The sequence below is a fragment of the Myodes glareolus genome, chromosome 18 (genome assembly GCF_982192425.1).
Source record: "Myodes glareolus chromosome 18, mMyoGla1.1, whole genome shotgun sequence".
Taxonomy (NCBI): domain Eukaryota; kingdom Metazoa; phylum Chordata; class Mammalia; order Rodentia; family Cricetidae; genus Myodes; species Myodes glareolus.
Window position 1 is genome coordinate 64,316,304 of NC_142043.1, and position 24,605 is coordinate 64,340,908.

The 24,605-nt window shown below is 44.3% G+C and overlaps 1 protein-coding gene across 1 annotated transcript in view; it reads right to left on the reverse strand.

Moving 5' to 3' along the window:
- The window catches only part of Dnah8 (dynein axonemal heavy chain 8), a 220,937-nt gene that overhangs the window by 69,764 nt on the left and 126,568 nt on the right, over positions 1 to 24,605 (reverse strand). Inside the window, exons 68-77 of the mRNA XM_087898351.1 lie at positions 23,301 to 23,468; positions 22,289 to 22,504; positions 19,428 to 19,565; positions 17,653 to 17,780; positions 16,539 to 16,710; positions 14,438 to 14,593; positions 11,831 to 11,986; positions 8,079 to 8,261; positions 2,990 to 3,095; positions 497 to 749 (exon numbers count right to left, since the gene is read on the reverse strand). Of these exons, the coding sequence (XP_087754477.1) occupies positions 497 to 749; positions 2,990 to 3,095; positions 8,079 to 8,261; positions 11,831 to 11,986; positions 14,438 to 14,593; positions 16,539 to 16,710; positions 17,653 to 17,780; positions 19,428 to 19,565; positions 22,289 to 22,504; positions 23,301 to 23,468 (1,676 nt within the window). The remainder of the gene's footprint in view (positions 1 to 496; positions 750 to 2,989; positions 3,096 to 8,078; positions 8,262 to 11,830; positions 11,987 to 14,437; positions 14,594 to 16,538; positions 16,711 to 17,652; positions 17,781 to 19,427; positions 19,566 to 22,288; positions 22,505 to 23,300; positions 23,469 to 24,605) is intronic.

Genomic DNA, 24,605 nt, shown 5'->3' on the forward strand with positions numbered 1-24,605 from the left:
ATTTTTAAGTGTGTGTATATGTGTGCATGTACGTGCAGTTGCCCACGAAGGCCAGAAGAGGGCATCATATCACCTAGGGCCAGAATTTTAGGAGTTAGTTGTGAGTCACCAGATGTGGGTGCTGGGAACCAAGTTCCAGTCATTTGTAAGAGTAGTGTGTGCTCTTTACCACAGAGCCATCTCTCTAGTACCCACCTTATTTTTGGAGACCGGTCTTTCCCCTGGACTTGGAGCTCACTGATTGGCTACACTGGCTGGCCAGAGAGCTCCAGTGATCCATCCACTTCTACTTCCAAGCATGAATTTACAGCTGTCTGCTGCCATGCCCAGGCCATTGATGTGGGTGCTGAGAACCTGAACTCAAGTCTTCATGTTTCCATGCCAGAGACTTCATAGACAGAGCCACCCCAACCCCTCTGCCCCAACCCCAGCTACCAACACAAAACTTTAACTTGCCATTTTGAAAATGACCAAGGGGAAGGCGGGAAGGACTTGCCTGGCCATGGACTGGTCGAACAACTTGAGGAACTGAGCCAGTGAGGTCTGGTACATGATGTTGACCATGCTCATCTCTGTGATGAGGAAATAAAGGATGCTGCCCCGGGTGGCCGCAGGCCGGAACTCCTCCTGAGCTGTGTTGATCTTGATCTCCGTTTCGGCGGCCACGTGGAGTTTTTCGCTTACTTCTGCTGCCGTCTGTTTGGTGATGCGCAGGACACCAATGAGAGACTCGTCGTCCACCAAGGAACCTGAGAATCAAAGCAGCAGAAAGGAGTTACTGAAGAACAGGAGGGTTGTTTCAAATACTGAGTTTCTAACCCAGAGGCCACAAGAAGGAGCACTCAACGCCAAAGTGTCCCTGGTCCAACCACCACCCAGAGCCTGGATCTTTCTAAACATTCCTGCTGAGGGCTCGTCATCCTCCACTCCACCTGAAAAGCAAAAGCAGGAGACTGGAGAGATGGCTCAGTGGTTAAGAGCACTGGCTGCTCTTCCAGATGTCCTGAGTTCAATTCCCAGCAACCACATGGTGGATCACAACCATCTGTAATGAGATCTGGCGCCCTCTTCTGGCGTGCAAGCATACACAGAGGCAGAATGTTGTATATATAACAAATAAAAATAAATAAATAAATCTTTTTTTTAGAAAAGCAAAAGCAAAAGACAATACGACAATATCTGTTTTGATTTTACATATGTTTGTGCATGTGCATGCATGTGTGCATGTGTGAGTGCATGCGTGTGTGCATGTGTATGTGTGTGTTCTTGTTCATTTGCTTGCAGGTACATGGCAACCTCAGGTGTAGTCCCTCACAGTCTGACACCCCTTGTATTTTGAGACAGGGTCTCTCACTTGACCTGAGACTTACCAAGTAGGCTAGGCTGGCTGGTCAGCAATACTCAGAAATGTGCTTGACTCGACCTCCCCATACTGAGGTTACAGGCATGCACCACCACATCTGGCTTTTTAAAATGGATTCTAGTGAACTTAACTCGGGTCCATCCTCTTGCCCGGTCAGGCAAACATATTTTTGGCTGAGCCATCTCCCCTGCCCAACAGGTTCGAATGTTTGAAGACAATGACTCTGTCTCCAGGGGTATCAGCGTCATCTGCGGGATATACTGTCACCCCATTATCGCCTTGGTAATTCTTGCCAAGATGTCTCCAGGTCATAAGTTCTTCACACTGGGTACGAGCTGATGCAAGCACCGTACCCAGGCTGAGGAGCTAGCAGATGAATGGGACATTCTCTCCCCACTTGTTAGTGGCAACCTAGGCCACTATATGCCTCTAACAAGAATTAACTGGGATATAGCTGAAGTGTCTCACCAAGAAAACCAAGACCTGCTTTTCACTGAGCCCACTGTATGCACGCATGTATGGAGTTGTGTATGTATAACGCATGTTTGGGTCATGCTAGCCCACAGCCAGAATCATAGCTCCTTTGTTAATATTTTATTTTGAGACCAGCTCTCGTTAATATAATCCGAGGTGGTCTCACATCCCCAATCCCTGTGCCCCAACCTCCCAAGTAGCTGGGGCACAGGTGTGTGCCACCACACCTGGCCTTGAGGGCATCCTAAGGCCATCATCATTCTTGGATACTGAGGTTTAGTTTTCTTCTGACCCAGGGATTAAAGTGACAATGGAATGGACTTCTAAGTCAACTACTAACACACGGTGGAATTTAACGGGGTTGCTGGGTTTGCCTAAAGAATACTGCTGAGCTTGTTGATTCTCTTTTCTTTGCATAAAATCTTGGGTTTGTTTTTTGTTTGTTTTCTGTTTGTTTGCTTCCTTGTTGGGAGCCAACGTCTTGCTGTGTAGCTCTGACTGGCCTGGTGCTTTCTATGTAGCCCTGGCAGCCTGCAGGAATCCTCCTGCCTCAGGTACTCCTCCCAAGCGCTGGGGTTACAGGTGTGCACAGAAAACCTTTTTTCATCAGTGTATGACAGAGTGGGCACCGCTGCAAACTGGGATGTGGTATAATGATTCTGGCTCCCCAGAGGAGACAGTACCCTTGACTTCTAAGTGGGAGTCATCTGAGATGAGCCAGGCCCTCGGTTAGACACGTTTTCCTGATTATGAATGGCATGTGCTGTACGTGACCCATCATAGTAGCTTCATTTCGATGCTAAATGAAAGAGCTGATGGATTGATAAAAATAAAATAAAAAATAAAAAAGACGGAACACACGCGCGTCCTCTGGGCAAGCAAATGAGGCCATCACGAGCTCCTAGGTTCTGCTTAGGAGTCCTTGTTTGGCTCAGGAGAGGGTGATTATATCAACAAGATGGTACTAGTCTCAGCCGCTGACTCCAGTTGCTAATTCAGACATCAGATTCCCCGTGGTCTTTCTTTACCGCCTACACGGAAGCCACCCCGCCTGCTTGTGCTTTGGGAAGTTGGCTATTTCCTCCCATCTGTGATCACCGCGGCACTGAAGGGTGGGAGCCAGGGCGTGCCGGGCTGTCAATGGCGCGGTACCTTTGGTGGCGCTCAGCTTGCCCAGCAGGTTGTCCTCCAGCTCCTTCATCCTCCGCCTGTTGACGGTCACGTCCTCCAGAAGCTTCACCCTCTCCGACTCCAGCTCCTGAGGTCAGGACACAAACAATGGAAGCTGGGCGTCCTTGTCACCGGTGCTTACAGAAAACCAGGCTTGCCGGTGTTTTATCAGCAACACCAAAGGGTTTGACAACATTACATCTTGAATGGCGGAAGAAAGGATTGTCATTAGTAAGGCCAATTTATATTTGTGTTTCTCTGGAGAATTGAGAAAATGATGCCCACTGCGGCGAACATTTCGTAGATCTGGGGCTGAGAGATGGCCCAGTCAGTAAACCACCTAATGTACAACTATGAAAACCTGAGTTCAGATCCCCAGAGACTCTTGACTCCTAAACATTCGGCTGCTAAGTCTCCTGAGAGCCAGGACATTGTCCTCCTGCAGAGTCCAAGCCCATCCTTCAAGCCTAGCATATTTAACAGTGGCAGGCATTCTTGTAGAGTCTAAATCAAAGTGACATTAATAACAGTCATCTTTTTACTTATTTTTTCACAGACGTGAAGGGGCATGCATGTATGCATATGTATGTTTTTACACGTGTTGGGGCTCCTACATGTATGTGGGTGTGCATGCAAGGGTGATGTTCAGAATCATCCTGAATTGCTCTTCTACCTTAAACATGGAAGCAAAGTTTCTCATTAAACCCAGAGAGCACAGATATGGCTAGTTCTGCTGCCAGAGAGCACAGATATGGCTAGTTCTGCTGCCAGAGAGCACAGATATGGCTAGTTCTGCTACCAGAGAGCACAGATATGGCTAGTTCTGCTGCTACCCAGCAGGCGGGCAGCCATACCCATCCTGCATTTCTGGGGATCTGAACTCTTCAAGTACTTTAACCCCAGAGCCGCCTCCCTGGCCCCACAGCCCAGGAATCTGACATTGATAGAGTCTAAATGAAAATAATTTTAACAATATTTGTGTGTGTGTGTGTGTGTTGTTTTGTTCTTGAGACAGGGTCTTATGTAGCCTAGGATGGCCTTAAACTCACCAAGGAGCAAGCTGAGGGTGACCTTGAACTTTTTACTCCCCAGTTCCCGCCTCCCTAGTGCTGGATTACAGGCTTGGGCTCGCACACGCTGTTTGTGCATTGGAACTGAGGGCTTTGTGCGTGCCGAGCCAGTCCTCTGCCGACTAAGCCACATCCTAGCCCTCTGTGACAGTCAGGCAGCAGTGTTTCCTCATCTATATGCAGAATCACATTTTGCATTTAGGATTATATTTCAAGGTAAATCAAAGCGCTAACCTGAGAACATTCCTTGCAAAGCTGCTTCAGAAACCCCACTAACTTCAGAAGTCTTCTGAAAGCAAATAGATGATCAAAAGCTACAGACCGGCACTGAGTCAAACGCCTTTCATGACTTCAATCAGTCTGCCTATAGGTTATTTTCATCCAGAATTTGGCATCTAACAGGCAGGAGCTGTAAATTCTGGAGAGCACCCACTTTGAGGCTTGGCAGAGTGGAGGCCTCCCCCAACAACGTGCTGACTTTTGTTCCCATTGCTTATTGTCTACCTGGGGAAGGTGGAACCCCTGCAGAGCATCCCAGTGCCACCCACAGTAGTCGCTGCAAGGTGGACCTCACCCTGTCCTCGAACCCTGACTAGTGTCCCCTGCCATCCCACTGGCAGGCTGTGGGTTGCGTTAGAATGGTGACGAGTGTGGCTACGCTTGCAGGAGACTAGCTAAAGAACTGTTCCACTGAAATAACCACCCCTGGGGATGGAGAGGTGGCTGAGTTGGTGAAGTGCTTACTATAGAGAAAGGCAGGTATCATGATACTGTAGACCTGAGGGGCTTCCAGGAGGCCTTGGGAAATGTCGTCACAGAAGGGGACAGACCCTCATCCTCTGTGGCCCCAGGGCTGTCAGGAGGAGACACTGCTTACAAAGCTTGTCTTCAATGCTCTCCAGCAAGGCTGGCCCAAGCATGCCAGTGGGTGTTTTAAAGAGGCATCGGCAATAAGAAGAGGGATTTGGGCACTGGAGAGACCTTTAGGTAATACAGCCTCATGGGGGAGCTACACCAATGAGAATCCATTCAGAATAGACCAGCAGCACCTGGTGTGCTGACCACCGAGAGGTGGTAGAGGGAGCCAGCTGGAAGGCTAGGGTTTTAATGGTCTGCCCCTTGCAGGAAACCACTTCTGGTAAGCAAGTAGGATGCCGTTGCTCCTGAAGGACAGATGGTGTCACATCTCTTTACCTGCTGGGGCATCTATCTCTCCTCATCCCACAGCCCTCCACCATACACCTTCCCTTCCCTCTCTTCACCCGTCACTCTCTTCCTCTCTTCCTCACCTCCCCCGCCCCACTTTATGCCTCTTTGCTCTTATTATCGCTCACCTTGCCTTTTCCTTGAATACTAAAATGAATTATATCAAAGTAAGTGTAAACTATCTTGTGCTTTATGCAAATAGAGTTAATATATGCAAATATATTTATGCATAAAATTGGGTTTTCTGAACATCTTAAAAGATACCTAGCCCTTAAAATATTACAGGCCTAAGGTGCTCCTTGCTCCACCAATACCCTTAGTTATACCTAATTGATTCCCCCCTCCAATGCAAATTTCATTTGAAATATTGTTCCTTATATCACTACGTTATTGCACTGCAATATCTGAAACCCCAGCAGTGGGTAATGGCCATCCAGGGGAGTTTTCCTTTCTCTGGGATCATTGTTTTTATTAAATTTTTCAAGTGTCTCAAGACAATACACAGCACTATGGATTGAAATGTGCAGAAATCAATACACCCAAAGATATAAGAGCAGAAGCAGGAAGTGTGTGTGTGTGTGTGTGTGTATTGTCTGGGGATGGAGGATAACTGAGTCATATAATTTTCTAACAGAAATTGCCACTGAGAAAGAAATATTTCCTTATGCTAACAAGAGAAAATATGACTGGCTTATATTTTTCATATATTTGTTATAACAACATCTTAATCTACTTTATTATTTATATTTGTTTGGTTATTGTTTGTTTATGGGGGGGCATTCAGCAACCTAAGAGTTGATTCCCTCTGTCCACCATGTGGGTACTAGGGATCAAGGTCTTCAGGCTTGGTGGCAAGCACCTTTAGGTAAGCAGAGACTGTTTGTTCATTTCCCGGCCACCTAGACCCGAATAATAACACAGAAACTATACTAATTACAACACTGTTTGGCCAATAGATTAGGCATATTTTAGCTAATTCTTACATCTTAAATTAACCCATAATTCTTGTCTGTGTTCGCCACGTGGCTTGGTACTTTTTATCAGTGAAGCATTATCATCTTGCTTTCTCTGCATCTGGGTGGTAACTACAGACTGAGTCTTTCCTCTTCCCAGAATTCTCCCATTCTGGTCACCTTGTCTATGCTTCCTGCCCGGCTACCGGCCATTAAGTGTTTTATTAAACCAATACAAGTGACAAATCTTTATAGGGTACCTATATTGGCTATCCAGGGGAATTTTCTTTTCTCTGGGATCATTGTTTTTATTAAATTTTTCAGGTGTCTCAAGACAATACACAGCACTATGGATTGAAATGTGCAGAAATCAATACACCCAAAGATATAAGAGCAGAAGCAGAAAGTGTGTGTGTGTGTGTGTGTGTGTGCGTGTGTGTGTGTGTGTATTGTCTGGGGATGGAGGATAACTGAGACATATAATTTTTCTTTTCAAAACAAGAACTCTGAATCTAATCTCCTTTGTTTAGCTTTTTTTCTGACCATTATCCATAGCAACTTGTAACCAATACTCTAAACAAAGAGTATCAGACAACAAACCATTCAAAGACAAGACAATAACATACAGCATCCAGATTCTCTGTTTATTTTCCATCTTTATGAGGCTTTATTTTAAAGTCTATTTAATTTTTTATTTTTAATTTTTTTTTTGAGACAGGGCTTCTCTGTGTATTTTTGGCTCTCCTGGAACTCACTCTGTAGACAAGGCTGTCCTTGAACTCACAGAGATCCTCTAACCTCTGCCTCCCAAGTGCTGGGGATTAAAGGTGTGTGCCACCACACCCAACTACTGTGGGAGGTCTTTCTGTCTATATGCAGCTTTCATTGGTTAATGAATAAAGAAACTGCTCTGGCCTGTTGATAGGGCAGAACTTAGGTAGGCGTAGAGGACTGGACTGAATGCTAGGAGGAAGAAGGGCAGAGTCAGAGAGCCGCCATGGAGCTGCCAGAGTCAGACATGCTGAATTTTTGCCGGTAAGCCACCGCCACGAGGAGATATACAGATTAATAGAAATGGGTTAAATTAATATGTAAGAGTTAGCCAATAAGAAGTTGGAGCTAATGGGACAAGCAGTGATTTAATGAATACAGTTTCTGTGTGGTTATTTTGGGGCTAAGCCAGCAGGATAGCCAGGAACTAGGAAGCAGGATGAACAAGCAGCCCTACCCCCAACAAACTACTCTTTCTTTTTAAAAAAAAAAAAAAAGAACTTTATCCTTTTTCTTTTCTCTCTCAAGACTATATATATTTTTAAACACATTATAAACTGTTTAGAGTTTTTTCCATCTGAATCTATCTTTACTGTATAACTCTCTTTTTCTGACCACATGAGTCTTTAATTTGCTAAGTAATGTGGCTAGGATTAAAGCCATGGCTTTGAGGGCTGGTGGCCAGTAGCCAGGCAGGAAGTATCAGTGGGGAGACCAGAGTAGGAAAATTCTGGGAAGAGGAAAGGCTCAGTCTGCAGTCATCATTCAGATGCAGAGGAAGCAAGATGAGAATGCCTCGCTAATGAAAGGTACCGAGTCACATGGCTAACACAGACAAAAATTATGGGTTAATCTAAGATGTAAGAGTTAGCTAAAAAAAAATATGCCTATGCTATTGGCCAAACAGTGTTGTAACTAATATAGTTTCTGTGTTATTATTCGGGTCTGGGTGACCACGAAATGAACCAACAGTCTCTGCTTATACCTTGCCTGCTGAGCCATCTCACTAATCCTCCTAACCAATTTTAAACACTTATCGTGAGCTAGAGCTTTTACATTGAGAGTGCTTACCTGTTTCTCTGTCAGAATGACCCTCCTGAGTAACTGGTTCTCCAGTCCCTTCATGGTAACAGTGAAGTCGATGACCGACGTCTTGGCGTTGATCTCAGGGGTAAAGGCAGGGTTCGGCAACTTTGTGGTGATGTAAAGTTTAAATGTATCCATGATGTCGCATTCCTTGTCACCGACTTTCACCTACACAAGTTCAAATGTGAAATTAAAAACAGCTTCAAGTTGCCTAAACAAGACCTACGTGATGATACCAGTGGATAGACCAACGTGGATGGGAGAAACCCCATACAGCCCCGACTCTAGAAGAAAAGCTACAGGCAATCAATGGCTTCTGAGAGAGGGAGAGGCGAGGTCCTGACAGCTCATGCAATCCCAGTGGTCAGCCCTAAGAATATATACAAATGAGCAACACTAAATGGCCTCAGTAGGGTGTGTATGTGTACATGTGTGTACGTGTGTGTGTGTGTGTGTGTGTGTGTGTGTGTGTGTGTGACAAGAATAACTGTAGAAGAGGTCATGGATTTCGGAGTATGTAGGAGGATACAGAAGGTGCTGGAACAGTGAGAGGGAGGGGTAGAAAATGGTGTAAATACATATGAAATTCTAAAACAAAATTTTAATCTAAATTTTCAAAAGGATACAAATGTTGTATAACCCGAAAGAAAGAAAACAGTTCAAAAGATGCAGGGGTGGGGGCACTGGGAGTTTGAGATAGGAATGGGTTCCCCAGGAGTCAAGGCTGTTGACATGTGAATGAACTGGGAAGGAGAGTTGGAAAATTTTAATCACAGATCTTAAATAACAAAGCCTGTCCAACTTAGAGTAACTCAGATTTGTCCTTCTGCCTGGAGATGTTCTGAGCCGCCATCCAAAGCAAATCTAATGAAAGCTGATCTAACACCAACAAGGAATAAAGGAAAACCTGGACACGTCCAAGACCTGACTTTAAATTCCAGCATTTATCAACTCCCATCAATCTTATTATTTTCCCCAGACGGTGAAATTATATCCGACTGCAGAACTGTTTTTTAGGAACTATCACTTCTTTGCTGCATTCCACAGCCGTACCTCCAACATATTTGACAACAGAGTCGATATAATTTTCAGAAAAAAACCCTAGAAACATAATATTAACCTTAAACACTACTATTTGTAGTATATTAAAAAAAACAACATTTTTACTTTTTTGTAGTTTTTAGAGACAGGGTTTCTCTGTGTAACAGCTCTAGCTGTCCTAGAACTAGCTCTTATAGACCAGGCTGGCCTTGAACTCACAGAGATCCACCTACCTGTGTGTGTGTGTGTGTGTGTGTGTGTGACATTTTTACTTTTTAAAAACCAGGTAGAAACCATAACATTTTAAAATGACTTAAATTTCTAATGAGTCTTGATTGGACATGGGATGGGAACCTTGCTATAACCTCTGACACATCCCCAAACTGAGGACGAGAATCCAAGGTCCTGTAAGCAACCTCAGTAATGGCGGCTCTGTAACCTCTCTTATAAAACAAGCCAGGCTCAGAAGGATAAACACTATACATGATTTTATCCTTACACATGGAATCTAAAAGGGTGGAGCTCCTAGAAGCTGAGAATCCAACACAGGATATTTGGTGTAGGGAAGATGAGGGTAAGGGGTGGCCTGGGTGTGGGGGAGGGCTGGCCAAAGAGCACAAACTTCCATTCCTAGTCTGACATATTCCAGACGTCTATTGCACAGATGGGCACCAATGGGGTGCCCATATATTCGACTGTATATTATATAATATACATGAATAACAAGACACCACATGGTACCCTTTGAATATATAGAATCTCTATTTGTCAATTGAATGAGTTTTTTAAATTTTGTGTGTATGTGTATGAGTGTTTTGCCTGCATGTATTATATCTTTACCACATGCGTGCCTGGTTGCCACAGAGGTCAGAAGAGGACATGAGCTTCCCTGGAACTGGAATTACAGGCAGCTGTGAGCTGCCCTGTGGATGCTGGGAACTGAACCCATCCTGGAAAAGCAGCACGGTCTCTGAAGAGCTGAGCCTCCTTCCAGCTCCCACCAACCAAACACTTCCAAGAATGATTCCAAATTGTGGATGAACCCACAACAGCCAAAGAAGTCACCAAGATTTTATTCTTGGTTCCCTTTTCTTTGCAAAGAAAATTTCCACTTTGTAACCTCACGGGAAAACAAAAAGAATTCTTGAGGACGTTGACTCAGTTTTACTCATTAAATTAAATTCACTCTTTCAGGCTTCAGTAGATAATCAACGCTCCATATGCATTTGTTGAAAGTGAGGGGCTGGGGAGATGGTTCAGGAGTTAATTGCTTGTCACAAAAGCATAGTGACTGAAGTCTGGATTCCCAGATCACATGAAAATTGCTGGGTGAACCTGGCAACCGACCTGTAATTGTAATTCCAGTCTCTGAAAGCAAAGACAGGAGACCCCAGAGCAAGCCAGCTAGGGAGGCTAGTCATGTCGGTGAACTCTGGGAGACCTGCCTCAGTGACTACGGCGGACGGCTGCTGGAGAATGACTTATTCTACACACATACACATACGCATACACGCACGCACATGTAAAGGGGGGGGGCAGAGAATTCACGCTGTAAAGAGAACTAGGTAAATCTGTGTTTAAGAAGAAAACCCGCGTTCCTCACATCTTCCCTAGTAGTCAGGGAATTTAACACACTGGAAGTGAAATAATCGAATCTAAATGCTGTCATTTATCAAGAAATAAAACCAATGAACCTTCAAAGTAGAGAATGGGACCAATTAAAAAAAGAGACACTTATATTGAAAACAATTTGTGTTGGCATCAGCAGTTGGGAACACTAGCAAAGTCAATGAGTTTAGACTGAAAGTTAGTAAAGACAGAAACGAACAAATCAATGTCTACAGACTTTATTAACATGCTGTTTTCTTCAGTGAGGAGATCCAGGTTTTCTTGAATTTGTATATGTATTTGGCTTGCAAAACCACTTTTCTAATATACAGCTAATATAATATATATGTCATTTCCATGTAACGCTATTATATTGTTATTAAGATAAGAAACCTGCTTCCTTAATGTGTTACTTCATTTCTACCAACTGAATACTCTTGCAAGGATACTGCTCTTCTGGGGCTTTTATATATATATATATATTATAAAAACAATGAAAGCAATCAGAGTTGCATGGCGCCCACCAATAAGCACGTTTCATTCGTATGTAACCATTAAAGGGTAAAATTTGAAGAACTCTTTCAGTAATTTTGTCAAGTATACTACATTGCACCCTATAAATATGTGTGATTATTTTTAAATTAAGAATTAAATCAACTCAAAGCAGAGTAAAGTTGGAGCTGGAGCGATGGCTCAATGGTTAAGAACAATATTGCTCTGACAGAGGACGCAAGTTCAGTTCCCAGCATCCACATGTTAGCTGCTCACCGGCACCCTTACTGTCTATTCCAGGGGATCTGATGCCCTCTTCTGGCCTCTGAGGGCACCTGCACACACCCCACACACAAATATACACATAATTAAAATAAAATATGTTTTAAAAATAAAAGCAATAGCTACCACTTTGGAAGGAAAAAGGCAAGAAATAAGCTGTTGGTGTCTAGAAACAGTCACCTAGAGGAAACAGCCCATCTGAAAACGCTGGTTTCCAGTGTACAAAACATCACCACCCCAAGGAGACGGCTCGACCACTGAGCTGAGGCCAGGTGGAGGCCACCAGGGTTCTTTCTCCTTTACCAAACACTCACCTTGAAAGCGGTGCCCGATTTAATGAAGTTCTTTTCGAGTACATTATCCAGAGCGGGGTCCAACTCCTCTCGAATGTCCTCAATGAGAAGGGGGCGACCCAAGGAGAGGCTGTCCTCCAAGTGTGTGCGGAAATATTTATGGTTCAGAGACGTCACCTGAAGATAAAGAGCCCCTTAGTCTAAAACATCCCCAGCAGCGTTCCGGGTGCTAAGTGGAAAGCAAGCCATCTGTTGGATGGCTGACTGGGAATTGAAAGGGCAATGTCAAAGGATTAAATAAATAAAAGTAACAAGCCAGAGTTCATTCCCAGAACCTGGAGAGTGCTGACTGTTGAAACAGCGTCTCCGGTCCAGAAGAGAGGGTGCACGCTCAGATGGAATGACAGAGCTCATCTTATTAAATGCCACGCACTCATCTTATTAAAACTTAAGCAACTAGAGAATCGCCCACAAGTGGCAAGGTGCTGTGAGTATTTTTGATATGTATTTATCTCCTCTGGGCTCTCTGAAATGCATGATTGACAAGTAAATAAATATAAGAATGTCAAGCGGCTGGAGAGATGTTGCAGAGGGTTCGGGGAGCTTGCTGCTCTTCCAGAGGACCTGAGTGCAGTGCCCAGCATACACACTGGACAGCTCACAGCCACTTCCAGCTCCGGCTCCAGGGATCCGAGGTCCTTTCGGCCCCTACTGGTACTTCACTCACACGCATAGATTCATGTGCAGACACGCAGGTGCACACACCGCAAAGCTGAAATAAGTCTTCAAGGATGATGTCAGAATGCATTGATACACTGAGAAGCAAGGATCTACCCAAAATCTGTATCTCAACATTAACTATCATCTTTGTTGTAGGCTTCTCGTAAAAACTCTTTATAGGGTTAGAGGGGATTCCCCCCTCTTCTTAGTTTGCTGGCAGCTTGATCATGAATGGGTGCTCTCCCCACATTTATCAAGATGGTCATATGATATCCCCAGTAGTGATGGCCCACTTTGATGAATTCATTTAAATTCAATAAATACTGGAATTGCTACACTATGTAAGAGCTGTGCCGAAAACATAAACATGGAGAAAACCATAAACATGACAAGCAGGAAGTTTATGGCTCAGCAGAGAGAAATGTGCAAAAAGCAATAATTCAAGTAGTCAGACTCGGAGTCCAGAACAGAACTACAGATCAACACAGACAGGTCTTGGGGTGGGCTATATGAAGCTGGGGACACAGAGAAGTCCTGACGGAGCAAGCATTAGATAGAGGTTTTGAAGGAATACTGATAAAGACTTTGGTCTAAGGTCATCACTGTGAAAAGATATTCTGATTAGCAAAAGAGATATAAGCAAAATCATGACAAGTCAGGACCCCATCTCAAAAAAATGGAAAGGCCAGGGAGATGGCTCAGGCTACTGCCAAGCCTGATGACCCGAATTCTATCCCTGGCACCCACATGATGGAGGGAGAGAAATGACTCTTGCATATTGTCTTCTGTCCTCCCTATGTACACTGCAGAACACGCGCGCGCGCACACACACACACACACACACACACACACACACAGAGAGAGAGAGAGAGAGAGAGAGAGAGAGAGAGAGAGAGAGAGAGAATAAGTTTTAAAAATGCATGGGGCATGAGGAATTCTGGGAACAGGATCCAGGAAACACTGAATAGCCCATATTGCTAGCTGACCAGTGGCAACATGACTCAAAGGAGTCAGAAATGTCATAATCCTGGCCTTATTTAACCCAGGCTTAAAATTAACACCAGAATAGGCTCTACAGGCAATGCTGGACCTGGGTGCCCCGAATGGTGCCAAGTACCTGGGTGAGGCTGGCAGCTGAGGGGGCACTACTGCTGCTGCTTTCCTATTAGTCCAAACTCCAAGTCCAAAACAAAAGCCATATTCTCCACTGACCAGAGTAACCGTGCCAGGGAAGTGAAGAGGAATCGGGAGAGCGGGATCAAGAACGGAAAGAGACTAGGGAGGTAGAGGCAGGAGGATCAAAAGTTCAAAGTCATCCCTGTTCACACAGTAAGATCTAGGCCAGCATGGGATCCAAGAATTCTAAAAATAAACGAACAAATAAACAGAAAGAATGCGAAAGAAACAACGGCATCAGAGTTGTTGCCCCAAATGCTGCTACACACGTGTACAAATGAGCAAACGCTGGCCAGAAACGTGACATTACAGTTTACGTCTGGAACGTTCTCAAAGGACCATGGGTTAAAGACTTGGTTTTTGTCTTGGAGCCACTGGCAGACGCAGCACACAGAAGAACGAGTTCACAGCTCCAGGCCACGCCTTTAAAGCAACCGAAGCACCACAGCCCCTTTCTCTCTCTTCTCTTCTGCATTCCAGCCGTGGTGAGTCTTACCGCCACACACCGCCGCCATGACGGCTGCCTCATCCCAAAGCCATTGAACCAACCGATAATGGACCAAACTCTCCCAAATTGCAAGTCCCAACAAACCCTTTTCCTTTATAACCTGGTTCATCTCGAGCATTGGCGACAGTCAGAACTGCAAGCTGACTAGCACGGATGACGTCATGAGCGTCTGCTGATACGCAGAGAAAACGTGATGATTTATACACACGCTGAATGAGACGCACCTGCAAGTCGTTTTCTTTTTCCTTTGATTTAATCCACGTCTTCCCCTGGGTCTGGGGATCGATGAGGAGGGGGTATCTGGTAGCCTTTGTCACGATGATGCCATTCTGAATCGACAAGTCATCGCCAGGTAATCCCTGCAGGCCCCACTCGCCAATCTGAAGGGGAAATGGGCAAGTGCCCATTCAAAGACCCAGAGCGAGTTCATTAGCAGTTGAGCGCTTAGAATGGAAAATGGAAATAATTCAACTGATGTCTGGGGTGAGGGTGGGGGAGCAAACCAACCTGCAAATGTGAGCCGAGTGATGTCAAGTTTAGAACACAAATTTAAATATTTATCTTTTTTATTTTTATTTTGTATATGTGTATGTGTAGGGAGTAGCTTTGTACATGTAAGTGCACTGTTTTCAGAGGCCGGAAGAGGGAACTTATTCCCCCTGGATCTGGAGTTACAAAGGCTGTGAGCCACCCAACATGGCTTCTGAGAACCAAACTTGAGTCTCCATTCTTGATCTGTTTGTCCTCTTAGGCTATATATATTTTTTATACTTGCAGAGATTGTGAAAGGAAGCCACTATCAGAGAAGAAGATATTATATTCCCCAGCCCCCAGAGCATCCTGGCCTTTGGTTCTGCCTACAAGGCTTATGAAAGGTAACTACGCAGCTGGAGAGACATTGGCCGAGATAAGCTGGTAGGAGCTCAGCAATAGTAAGTATGACTATGTCCTTCCCCAAATTTAAATGGGACAGCATCACAGTCAATGAAATCTCTGGAGATCCAGTGAGCCAAGCAGAGTCTACTTTTGCTAAATTACCCCTACACCCTCCAAAGACCCAGATTCATGAGGACTACCTGGATCCACCTTGTCTTCCAGGGCCCGGTGTCTCCTGTACACAATCTACTCCCTATAAGGACAAATCTAACATTGTTTGAGCTAAAGTCTACTTTTCAGCCTTTAACTACAGAACATGGGGAACTCAAAGCGCTGTCTCTCCAAGGAAGCAGCAACTGGTGCCTGTTTGCAAAGCTGAAACACAAGTCAATCTGAACACAGGAACCTGGCAAGTTGTGTTGAAAACTGACATGGGCACCAAAATCCCAGCCAGTCAGGCCTGGCACTCGTCATCAGTACCAGGGCATGCCAGGGAGTCAGCCATCGTGACGGCAAATCCTGAGTGCCAGTGTGAGTGGGCTGGTAGGCACACTTCTGGGCCGCCTGGGAAGGCCTCTGAGAGGTTCATCTGAGGAGGGAAGACCCACTTGGAATTCAAGGGGCACCACCCATCTAATGGCTGGGGTCCCCCACTGAATGAAAAGGAGAAAGTGAGCTTTGCACTAGTACCCCTCTCCTCTCTCTGCTTCCTGACTGTGGATGCAAAGGGACCAGGTACCTCACAACCCCACCTCCATGGCTCGCTCACTCCTGATGGACTGTGCCCTCAAACTCTAAGTCGAAATGAAGCCTCCCTTCCTTGTTTGGTTTTTCTTAGTTTACTCTGTAACAGCAATAAGGTGATGGGGAATCTCAGCCAATCACATTCTGCTTAAGGTGTGTCCCCCTGGGGCCACACAAAACAAATAAAAGATCAAAGTGCCTGGCCACTTCCTCTCTTTGGTTCCCTGCTCACCTGGTGTTCGTGGGATCTCTGGTCGTGTAAGTTTTCCCGTTTTTCCCAATTATTAAAAGCTAAATCTTTTTGTATTGAGTTGGCCTGGTTAATTATCGATCGACCACGCCCCTTCAATAAAGCACTAATATACTATAATATCTAATATATATATATATATATATAATCCCTAATACACATATCATACTTATATAAATAATACACTAGGATACCAATATATATGATGCCTAATATATATCATATTTACATACATAATACACTGTAATACGTAGGCAGCAACTGCCTTTGCCTCAAATCTTTGAAAGAGAACATAAAAAATTAACATTTCAAGTAATGGAAAGTCATTTAAGCCATCTTAGTTATGGAAGCAGCTTCCAATTGCAGGAAAATAAGGCAGACCTTTGACTTTTTGCTGGCGGTGGGAACTGAATAAGGGCTGGAATTCCAATGTGGTGGGGAAGGGTCAAACTTACAGTTGGAGGGTCCACCAACATGGCGATGAGATTCAGGTTTTCCGTGAAAGGGATCTTCCGCGCTTTCAACTCTAACTCCCACTGGTCTTTAAGCAAATAGTTCCTGAATATCTGGTTGAAAGGGCCGAGGTAGGAGAGGAAGCCCGTGCACAGCAGAACATCACCTACGAGTCTGTGGAGAGAGCAATGCAGCTGCTGAGGCCCGGTCCTCAGGGTCAGTCCCTGGAGGAGCTACGGTGCAGACTTGCTTTGCCATAGGGTGTGCCATAGGGCACAGACTTTCCTTGCCTCTGACGGGGAAAGACTGCAAAAAACAGCCCTAAACAGAAAGGGATAGGAGGAGTCACATTTGGGTGGCTCAGAGGATGTAAACAAACTCTTTTCCTGCAGTGAGGAGCGTGCTTTCTTCTTATGGCACAGCCTATTCACAGCCTGTCTTAGGCAAACACTTAGTGTGTCTTTGTGCATATATGTAAATATTTGTGTGTGCAGGAACCTATGCACTCTTGTGTGTGTGTGTGTGTGTGTGTGTGTGCATGCACACGCACACATGACCACAAGCATGTGAGCAAGCTTGCAGGCTTGTGTACATGTTCCAGAGGTCAATGTCAGATGCCATTCCGTAGGGACCATTCCTCGCTCCCCTACACATGCTGTTTTTGAGACAGGGCTTCTTTTCTCTTTGACTTGGAGTTCACTGGGTGACCAACGAGTCCCAGGGACCCGCTTGTCTCTTCACCCTCCTAGTTCTAGGATTCCAGAGGTGCACCACAACACACTGGCTTTCAGCATCTTTGCCTGGCAAGCCCTTCACTGACTGAGTCTTCTCTCCTGCCCAATGCACACGTTCAAAATCACTGAGGGTAAGCCCAGGGAGCCACACAAGTGTCAGGCGGTCTTGGCAAACCCAAACAGCGCCAGATGTGCCTCCAGCTAGGAACTCACACTGCAGAGCTACATGGAAGGACCTTTGCTTTCTACTTCAGAGATGTGGTTGCAGCCATTGGCGGATGCAGAGAAGTGTGGATGGTGTAGGTTTTATATCTCAGTGTGACAGAGAGGTGGGATGGGAGTGACGACTTAGAAGGGAACCCACAAGGACTAAAACACCTACCTATTAATCTGTGCTCTGAACTCTTTGCTTTGCTGGGTCCACCGGACTTTTTCTCCACTCAGCCCATCGATGAGCGTGGAGGCCGCCTGCATCTTCTTCCTACACATGTCCGCATCGTTGAGCAGATCCTGCACTTGGAAATGAGAAATGGCTCAGACAACAATTCAAAGCACATAAAACCACACGGAGGAATTTCTCAGTTTGCAAAATAAATGCAGTTAGAAAATAATAGTGTGACAAATTACCATATTAATTACAATTTGATCCTTCATTCATAAGACAGCAGTTTGGTTATCTTTTTTTTAACCTTGTAAGATGTCAAGGATATATGTACAAAGGGCAGGGGACGTAGCTCAGTTGGTAGGATGCTTGCCTAACATGCATGAAGCCTTGAGTTTGATTCCCGGCATCACATGAAGCTAGGCATGATAGTGCACATGTAATCACAGCACCCCACGGGTGGGGCTTCAGAAGAATCAGAGGTTTAAGACCATCTTTGGCTGAGCAGAGAAAAGATGGGGTGCATGAAACTCTATCTCCAAAGTGAACAATTAGTTACATAAAAAATAAATAGGCTAAAATTCAAGGACATTTTATAAGAAAGACTCTAAAATTGTATAAAATTGTATTTCTATTCAATATTTTCCAGAAAACATTAAAGGTAAAAATGCCGATATTCTTTTAATTAGTTTTTCAGTCAGTATGCAAAATAATGGGTTTCATTACGGCATTTCCATATGTGCATATGATTATACCCTGCTCATACTCATTTCCCTGTTGTTGTCACTCCCCTTTTGATGGTTCTATTCCTCCCTGAACCCCAAGTTTCCCTTATGTTTTCATGTAATTTGCAAATAGATGATAGATAGATAGATAGATAGATAGATAGATAGATAGATAGATAGATAGATAGGGATGGATAGATAGATAAATAGGAATAAATGGATGGATGGATGGACAGATGGACTGACGGATAGATGGATAAAGAGATATTCAGATAGACAAAGATGTATATTTATGTGGATGGATAGATACAGGCAGATGATGATAGCTGGTAGATAGATAGACAGACAGACAGATGATAGATAGATAGATAGATAGATAGATAGATAGATAGATAGATAGGAATAAATGGATGGATGGATGGACAGATGGACTGACGGATAGATGGATAAAGAGATATTCAGATAGACAAAGATGTATATTTATGTGGATGGATAGATACAGGCAGATGATGATAGCTGGTAGATAGATAGATAGACAGACAGACAGACAGACAGACATACAGATAGATGATAGATAGATAGATAGATAGACAGACAGACAGACAGACAGATAGATGATAGATAGATAGATAGATAGATAGATAGATAGATAGATAGATAGATGATAGATAGATCGATAGATAGATAGATAGATGATCGACAGATGATAGGTATAGACATAGATACATAAGATACACAGATGATAGGCAGATAGATGAATGGATGGATAAGATAGATATGAGTAGACAGACAAACAGAGATAGACGGATGTAAGACTGGGTGGCAAGACTAGATTCCACATATATAAGAAACACATTATTTGAGAGACAAAAATACTGAAGATAATCATGTGCCCTGATTTAAAAGTTATCCCATGCACACACACACTGCAACATCATATGATACCCATCAAGGATGTCCGTGTTTTATGTATAAGCTTAAAAACTACACTTAATTTCAATCCAGAGCGACTTCCAGGGGAGCATCAGGACAGCACTTCCGCCAGCTCACCATTTTCTCATTCATGGCCGCGTCGAACTTGGCCTGCACTTTGTCCAGCTCAGCCTGCTTCTCATCCAGCAGTGCCTGGGCCTTCCCCAACTCTGCATTGGCCACGGCCAAGCGGCCTTCCTGCTTGGCCAGGTTTGCCTAGAAAGAAGGGGCAGAGGTTCGCCAGAGTCACACAAGCTCTATGAAACATTCATGATTTTAGTTCGTAAATTATGACATAAATCACGGAATTTTTGCAGTGGATGCTACTTCTGAGGTCATCTGTTTCAGGGCAACAACTGGGGAGCAGGATGTCTTGGGGATATTTTATTAATTTTCCCCTTTTAATTATTAATGTTCACTATGAAAAACACAGAAAATGCAACAATGCAAAGGAAGAATTAAAAACTCTGATTTTTTCCTTAGATATAAGCACTGTGTTAAGAAGGCACTAGATGCCATTCTTATTCTTTTCACTTAATAGACTAATTATTGCCCCGCATCCCTAAAATATTTTTAAATAAAAAAAATCATTTTATGTGTTTGGATGTTTTGCCTATATGTACGACCTAGAAGAGGGCACTGGATCCCCTGGAACTGGAGTTGTGAGCCACCACATAGATGCTGGGAATTGAACCCATGCCCTCTGAAATAGAAGCCAGTGCTCTTAACAGCTGAGCCATCTCTCCTTAAATGCTTTTCAGCTGGTGGTAAGACTTTGTGATGTTCACCCATTTGAATGCACCTTAGTTTACTAATATTTCCCCACATTTTTGCACATTATTCTTCTCTCTGGTTTTTAATTCTTAAAAATGGTACAAGGATAATTACTACTGGATAAACCAGCAGTTAGATTTGCTGCTTTCGTAAAGATTCTTTGGAAACAAAGTTGCTGTAACAGTAGTTAGCTTTTTTCTTTTTCTAAATCCTACAAAATGGTAATTATCTGTTCCTTGCAACTTTAAAATAATTAATCACTAATACATAGCCAGAACTCTCTGGGGTAGATTCTGATTAACGTCTCATTTTCTTTCCTATTTACTTGTTTGCTTGCTTATTTATTTAGGCAGGTTCTCATTATGTACTCCAGGCTAGTCTCAAACTCCCAGAGACCCACCTGTGCCTGCTTCCCAAGAGCTAGGGTTAAAGGCGTGCACCACCATGCCTGACCCAGGTAAAGCCCTCTCTGACCCCCTAGATCTGTCAAGGACCAATAGCAGATGCCATAGTCTCCCACCAGGGCGTTGTTGTTGGTTCCCACTTAAGATACAAATGGATTTTTATGCCTTTTTATGTTTTATTTAATTCAATACTATCTTATTTCTTTGGTGATGTATTATTATAATTGATCTTTGCATCATATTTTTTATTAATTAAAAACTTTGCTTTTATGAGCCTTTACTCTGAATTCTGAATTTCTACTAAGATTTCATTTGGTATCTTCATTTGGGGTGCATTTTCTGTTTTCCCATCGTTTCCCCCTGTTAAAACTTTATTTTCTATTTCATTCAAAATTTCGAGCTTAAAGAGGCAGCCATGTCTTAAAAGGCTTCTCAGGAGGAAGGGCGATGCTCAGCTTGCCCCGCCATTTTCTAGCCGCAGGACAATTACAACGTTCTCAGGTTAGTAAGGGTGTGGGGGTTGAGTTTGAGGCCCGGGGGTATGTTGGGATGTGTTGTGCATAGTTGAATTCCTAAGGTTGATTTTTGTCTCCTTAAACACAGAAGATGCCCTCACTGGGTATAGACAGCACGTGCGTGCGTGCGTGCGTGTGTGTGTGTGTGTGTGTGTGTGTGTGTGTGTGTATGTGAAAACATAAACGGTGGGGGTGGCTACTGCCCAATGCTTAGGCTGAATCTCTGAGAATGTCTGCTTCTTCCTAGTGAAGAGAAGCGTTGCTGGTGCTGCCTTTAGACCACAGCAACTTCCCTCCTCACAGCCTGCCTGCATTTCTGACTTCATGCTCTCTCTCTCTCTCTCTCTCTCTCTCTCTCTCTCTCTCTCTCTCTCTCTCCCTGTAATACATGTGGGTACACCTCAGGTATCAGTCCTTGAAAGCCATCCATCTTGTTTTTTGAAACAAGGTTTCTCACCCCTTACTCAGAACTCACCGGTTGGGCTCTGCTGACTGGGCCACAGAACCCCAGGGCTTACAGCCGCTCTACCTGTGCCTTCTGGGGACCAAACTGTGGTCTTGACTCTTGCAAAGCAAGCCTCGCTGGTTGAGTCACCGCCCAACCCCTGACTTTCTTTCCTTTCACAGGGGAACTCAGGTCGTTCCTCTTAGCCTGCACAAGTCTTCATTCAGTGTTTGTGACGGGGACATTTCTAGGCGCTGATCCGCACCGCCATGAGCAAACTCAGTCCCCAGTCTCTCAACTTTGAGAGACATGCCAAGCTTGCCTTTGTGGCAGCTTGATTATTATTCTGACAAATTAATTGCTTGTTGAAGTGAACAAATTAGTTTCCGTTGTCTGCATTGCCAAGAAGCATTCACCAGATATAAAAAGGAAAGAAAAAGGAAAGAAAGAAAGAAAAGAGAGGAGAAACTTTAAAGGGCATAATATATATATATATATATATATATATATATATATATATATATATATAGTCAGACATGCTGGTCCACAACTTTAGTCCCAGTGGAATTAATCCAGGAGGGAGGCACAGGCAGGCAAGATCTCTGTGAGCATCAGGCTAGCATGGTCTGCTGGGTCAGCCAGGTAACAAAAAATTACAAAATTTAGAAAATAAATAATAAAATGAAAGCATGATCACAGAAACGTTTGCCCACATTGATCTAAGTTACAGTCTGTCTGCTCACAGGAATTCTTATGACTGATTTTACTAAGAACTGATTTACGGGGAAGAGGGAAATTCACCTTCAGAGGCAACACCTCCCTGTTGATGCCATAAAATATTGCCATAGCAAGTGTCCAGGACAGCAAGCCGGCCACATTCCCACAGACTTTTTTGGCGCTTTCAAACGTGTAATCATCCATGTTAAAATAGGGCTGCAGCAGCTCAACTGTCTCTTCGTTGATGGTGTCCTTGGGGAACTGCTGCAGGCTCCACAGGAATCCCGTCGCGCTCATCAGCTGCAAGACAGTACGGCAATCTCTCAGGTCTGGGGGAAAAGAAATCCTGCCTTCCTGCATTGGTATGGAGCAATCATCTATGGTTGTTTGACTGAAAATGGTCCCTACAGGCTTACATATTTGAGTACTCCACCCCTGGTCGATGGAACTGTTTGAAAGGGATTAGGAGGTGTGGCCTTGTCAGAAGAGGTGTGCCACTAAGGACAGGCTTTGAAAATTTAGAAGCCCACATCATTCTCAATTGGTCTCTGCCTCGTGGTTGTATCTCAAGATGGGACCTCTCAGCTACTGCTCCAGCGCCAAGCCTGCCTGCTGCCACGCTCCCCACCATGACGATCTGAAACCGTAAGCTCCAAATAAACCCTTTCTTCTGTAAGCTGCCATGATCCTGGTATCCTATCACAGCAATAGAAAAGTAACTAAGTCATCAACTGATTTCTTTTTCAAAGAGGTAGGCATCAACTGCCTCTAAACACACCAACTCCGCTGGTAACTGCCAGCCTAAACCTGACAATTTCCTCTGCCGTGTGCTTCAACCACCAAGTGGCTACTGCCTTGCCACAGGCCCAAAGTGCCAAGGCCATTCAGTCATGGCCTGAAAACAAAACAGTGAGAAAAAATAAACCTTCCCATTTTATAAATTTATTCTCACGGGTACTTAATGATGGTGACGGAATAAGGTGAGGTCGAAGCTAAACTCTTGAATACATAGCAGGTGGCTGTAACCTGCCAGCTACAAGCTGATTTTCCCGGGACATCTGATGCACCTCACGAGACTTACCAAAGTGTTCCTTACCTTTAAAGACTCTCCCCATGAGGGCTTGCAGCAAGGCTTCTCCGGGTCCATAGTAACGGGGTCGATCTTCTTCTGGAACAGCAGCAGCACACAGTCCATGATCCTCATAATCAGATGAGGCGGTTTGGCCAGCTTCCTGACCGTGGCAATGTCGTTTGGCTTGATGGTCTGTGGTTGGGAACAGGGATCAATATCATTTCTTTCTCCTGAGTGGTACTAACAAGCTTATGTATGGAAACCTAATACTTCTAAATGGTTAAAGCAGAAAACAATCAAGAACACATTTCTTTATCTGCCGATTCCTAACATTATCTCCTCAAGGGATCAAACTCTAAGGTTTCCGGATAATGGCTCCTTCATGGCTGGGCTCCGATTTCTGTTTATTGGCCTTTACTCCTGCTCTGTTGCCCCTTCAATTGACTGACGTAAAGGGTCACTATCACTCGTGGCCCCCTGGCCAGACCTCTGCTAAAGTAACAGGTATGTAACAGCAAGACAGCTTGCATCCTAGCCCCGGGGACGCAAAGACAGGAGGCTCTCAGGGGCTTGCTGGCCAGCTAATCTCACTGGATCAGCCCCAGGTTCAGTGAGAGACCCTGCCTCAAAAAATAAGGCTGGGAGCGGCAGAGTTAGACATCTGATGTCAAATTCTGCTCTTCATACATACGTGCATGCAGATATGCATATACCTGCGCACATATGCATGCACACACTAATATGTACATATGCACACAACACACACAAAAATGGAGAAAAATGTTTTTAAAGAGAAAGGAGACAAAGTCCTGAATATCAGAAATCTTACTTTCAGTTTTCATTTTTAGGGCTGTCCTGTCTCTGGAAGGGGGAGAAACTCCATGGAAACCAGAAAAATTATTCCAGCAAATGGCTTATGAAAATATCTTAGGAGCTGTGAGCTGGATTTAGATGAAGTCATTGCCTGGCATGGTGGTTTGAATGAAAATGGACCCATAGGCTCATGTGCATGAATACTGGGTCCCCAGTTGGTTTGAACAGTTTGGGAAGGATTCAGAGGTGTAGTCTCATTGAAGGAGGTGTGTTTGAGAGGGGCAGGCTTTGAGGTTTCAAAAGACTCAGGGCATCCCCGATGTGCTATCTGCCTCTGTGCTCTCTGCCTCCTGTTTGTGGGCAGCTGTGTGAGGGCCCAGCTGCTGCTACAGTTGCCTACCACAAGACTTGGCTGCACCATCATGAACACTGGTCCTCTGGGACTGCAAACCCAATTAAACTCTTTCTTTGATAAGTTTTGTCTCCTCAGAGCAACAGAAAATAAACTCAGACACC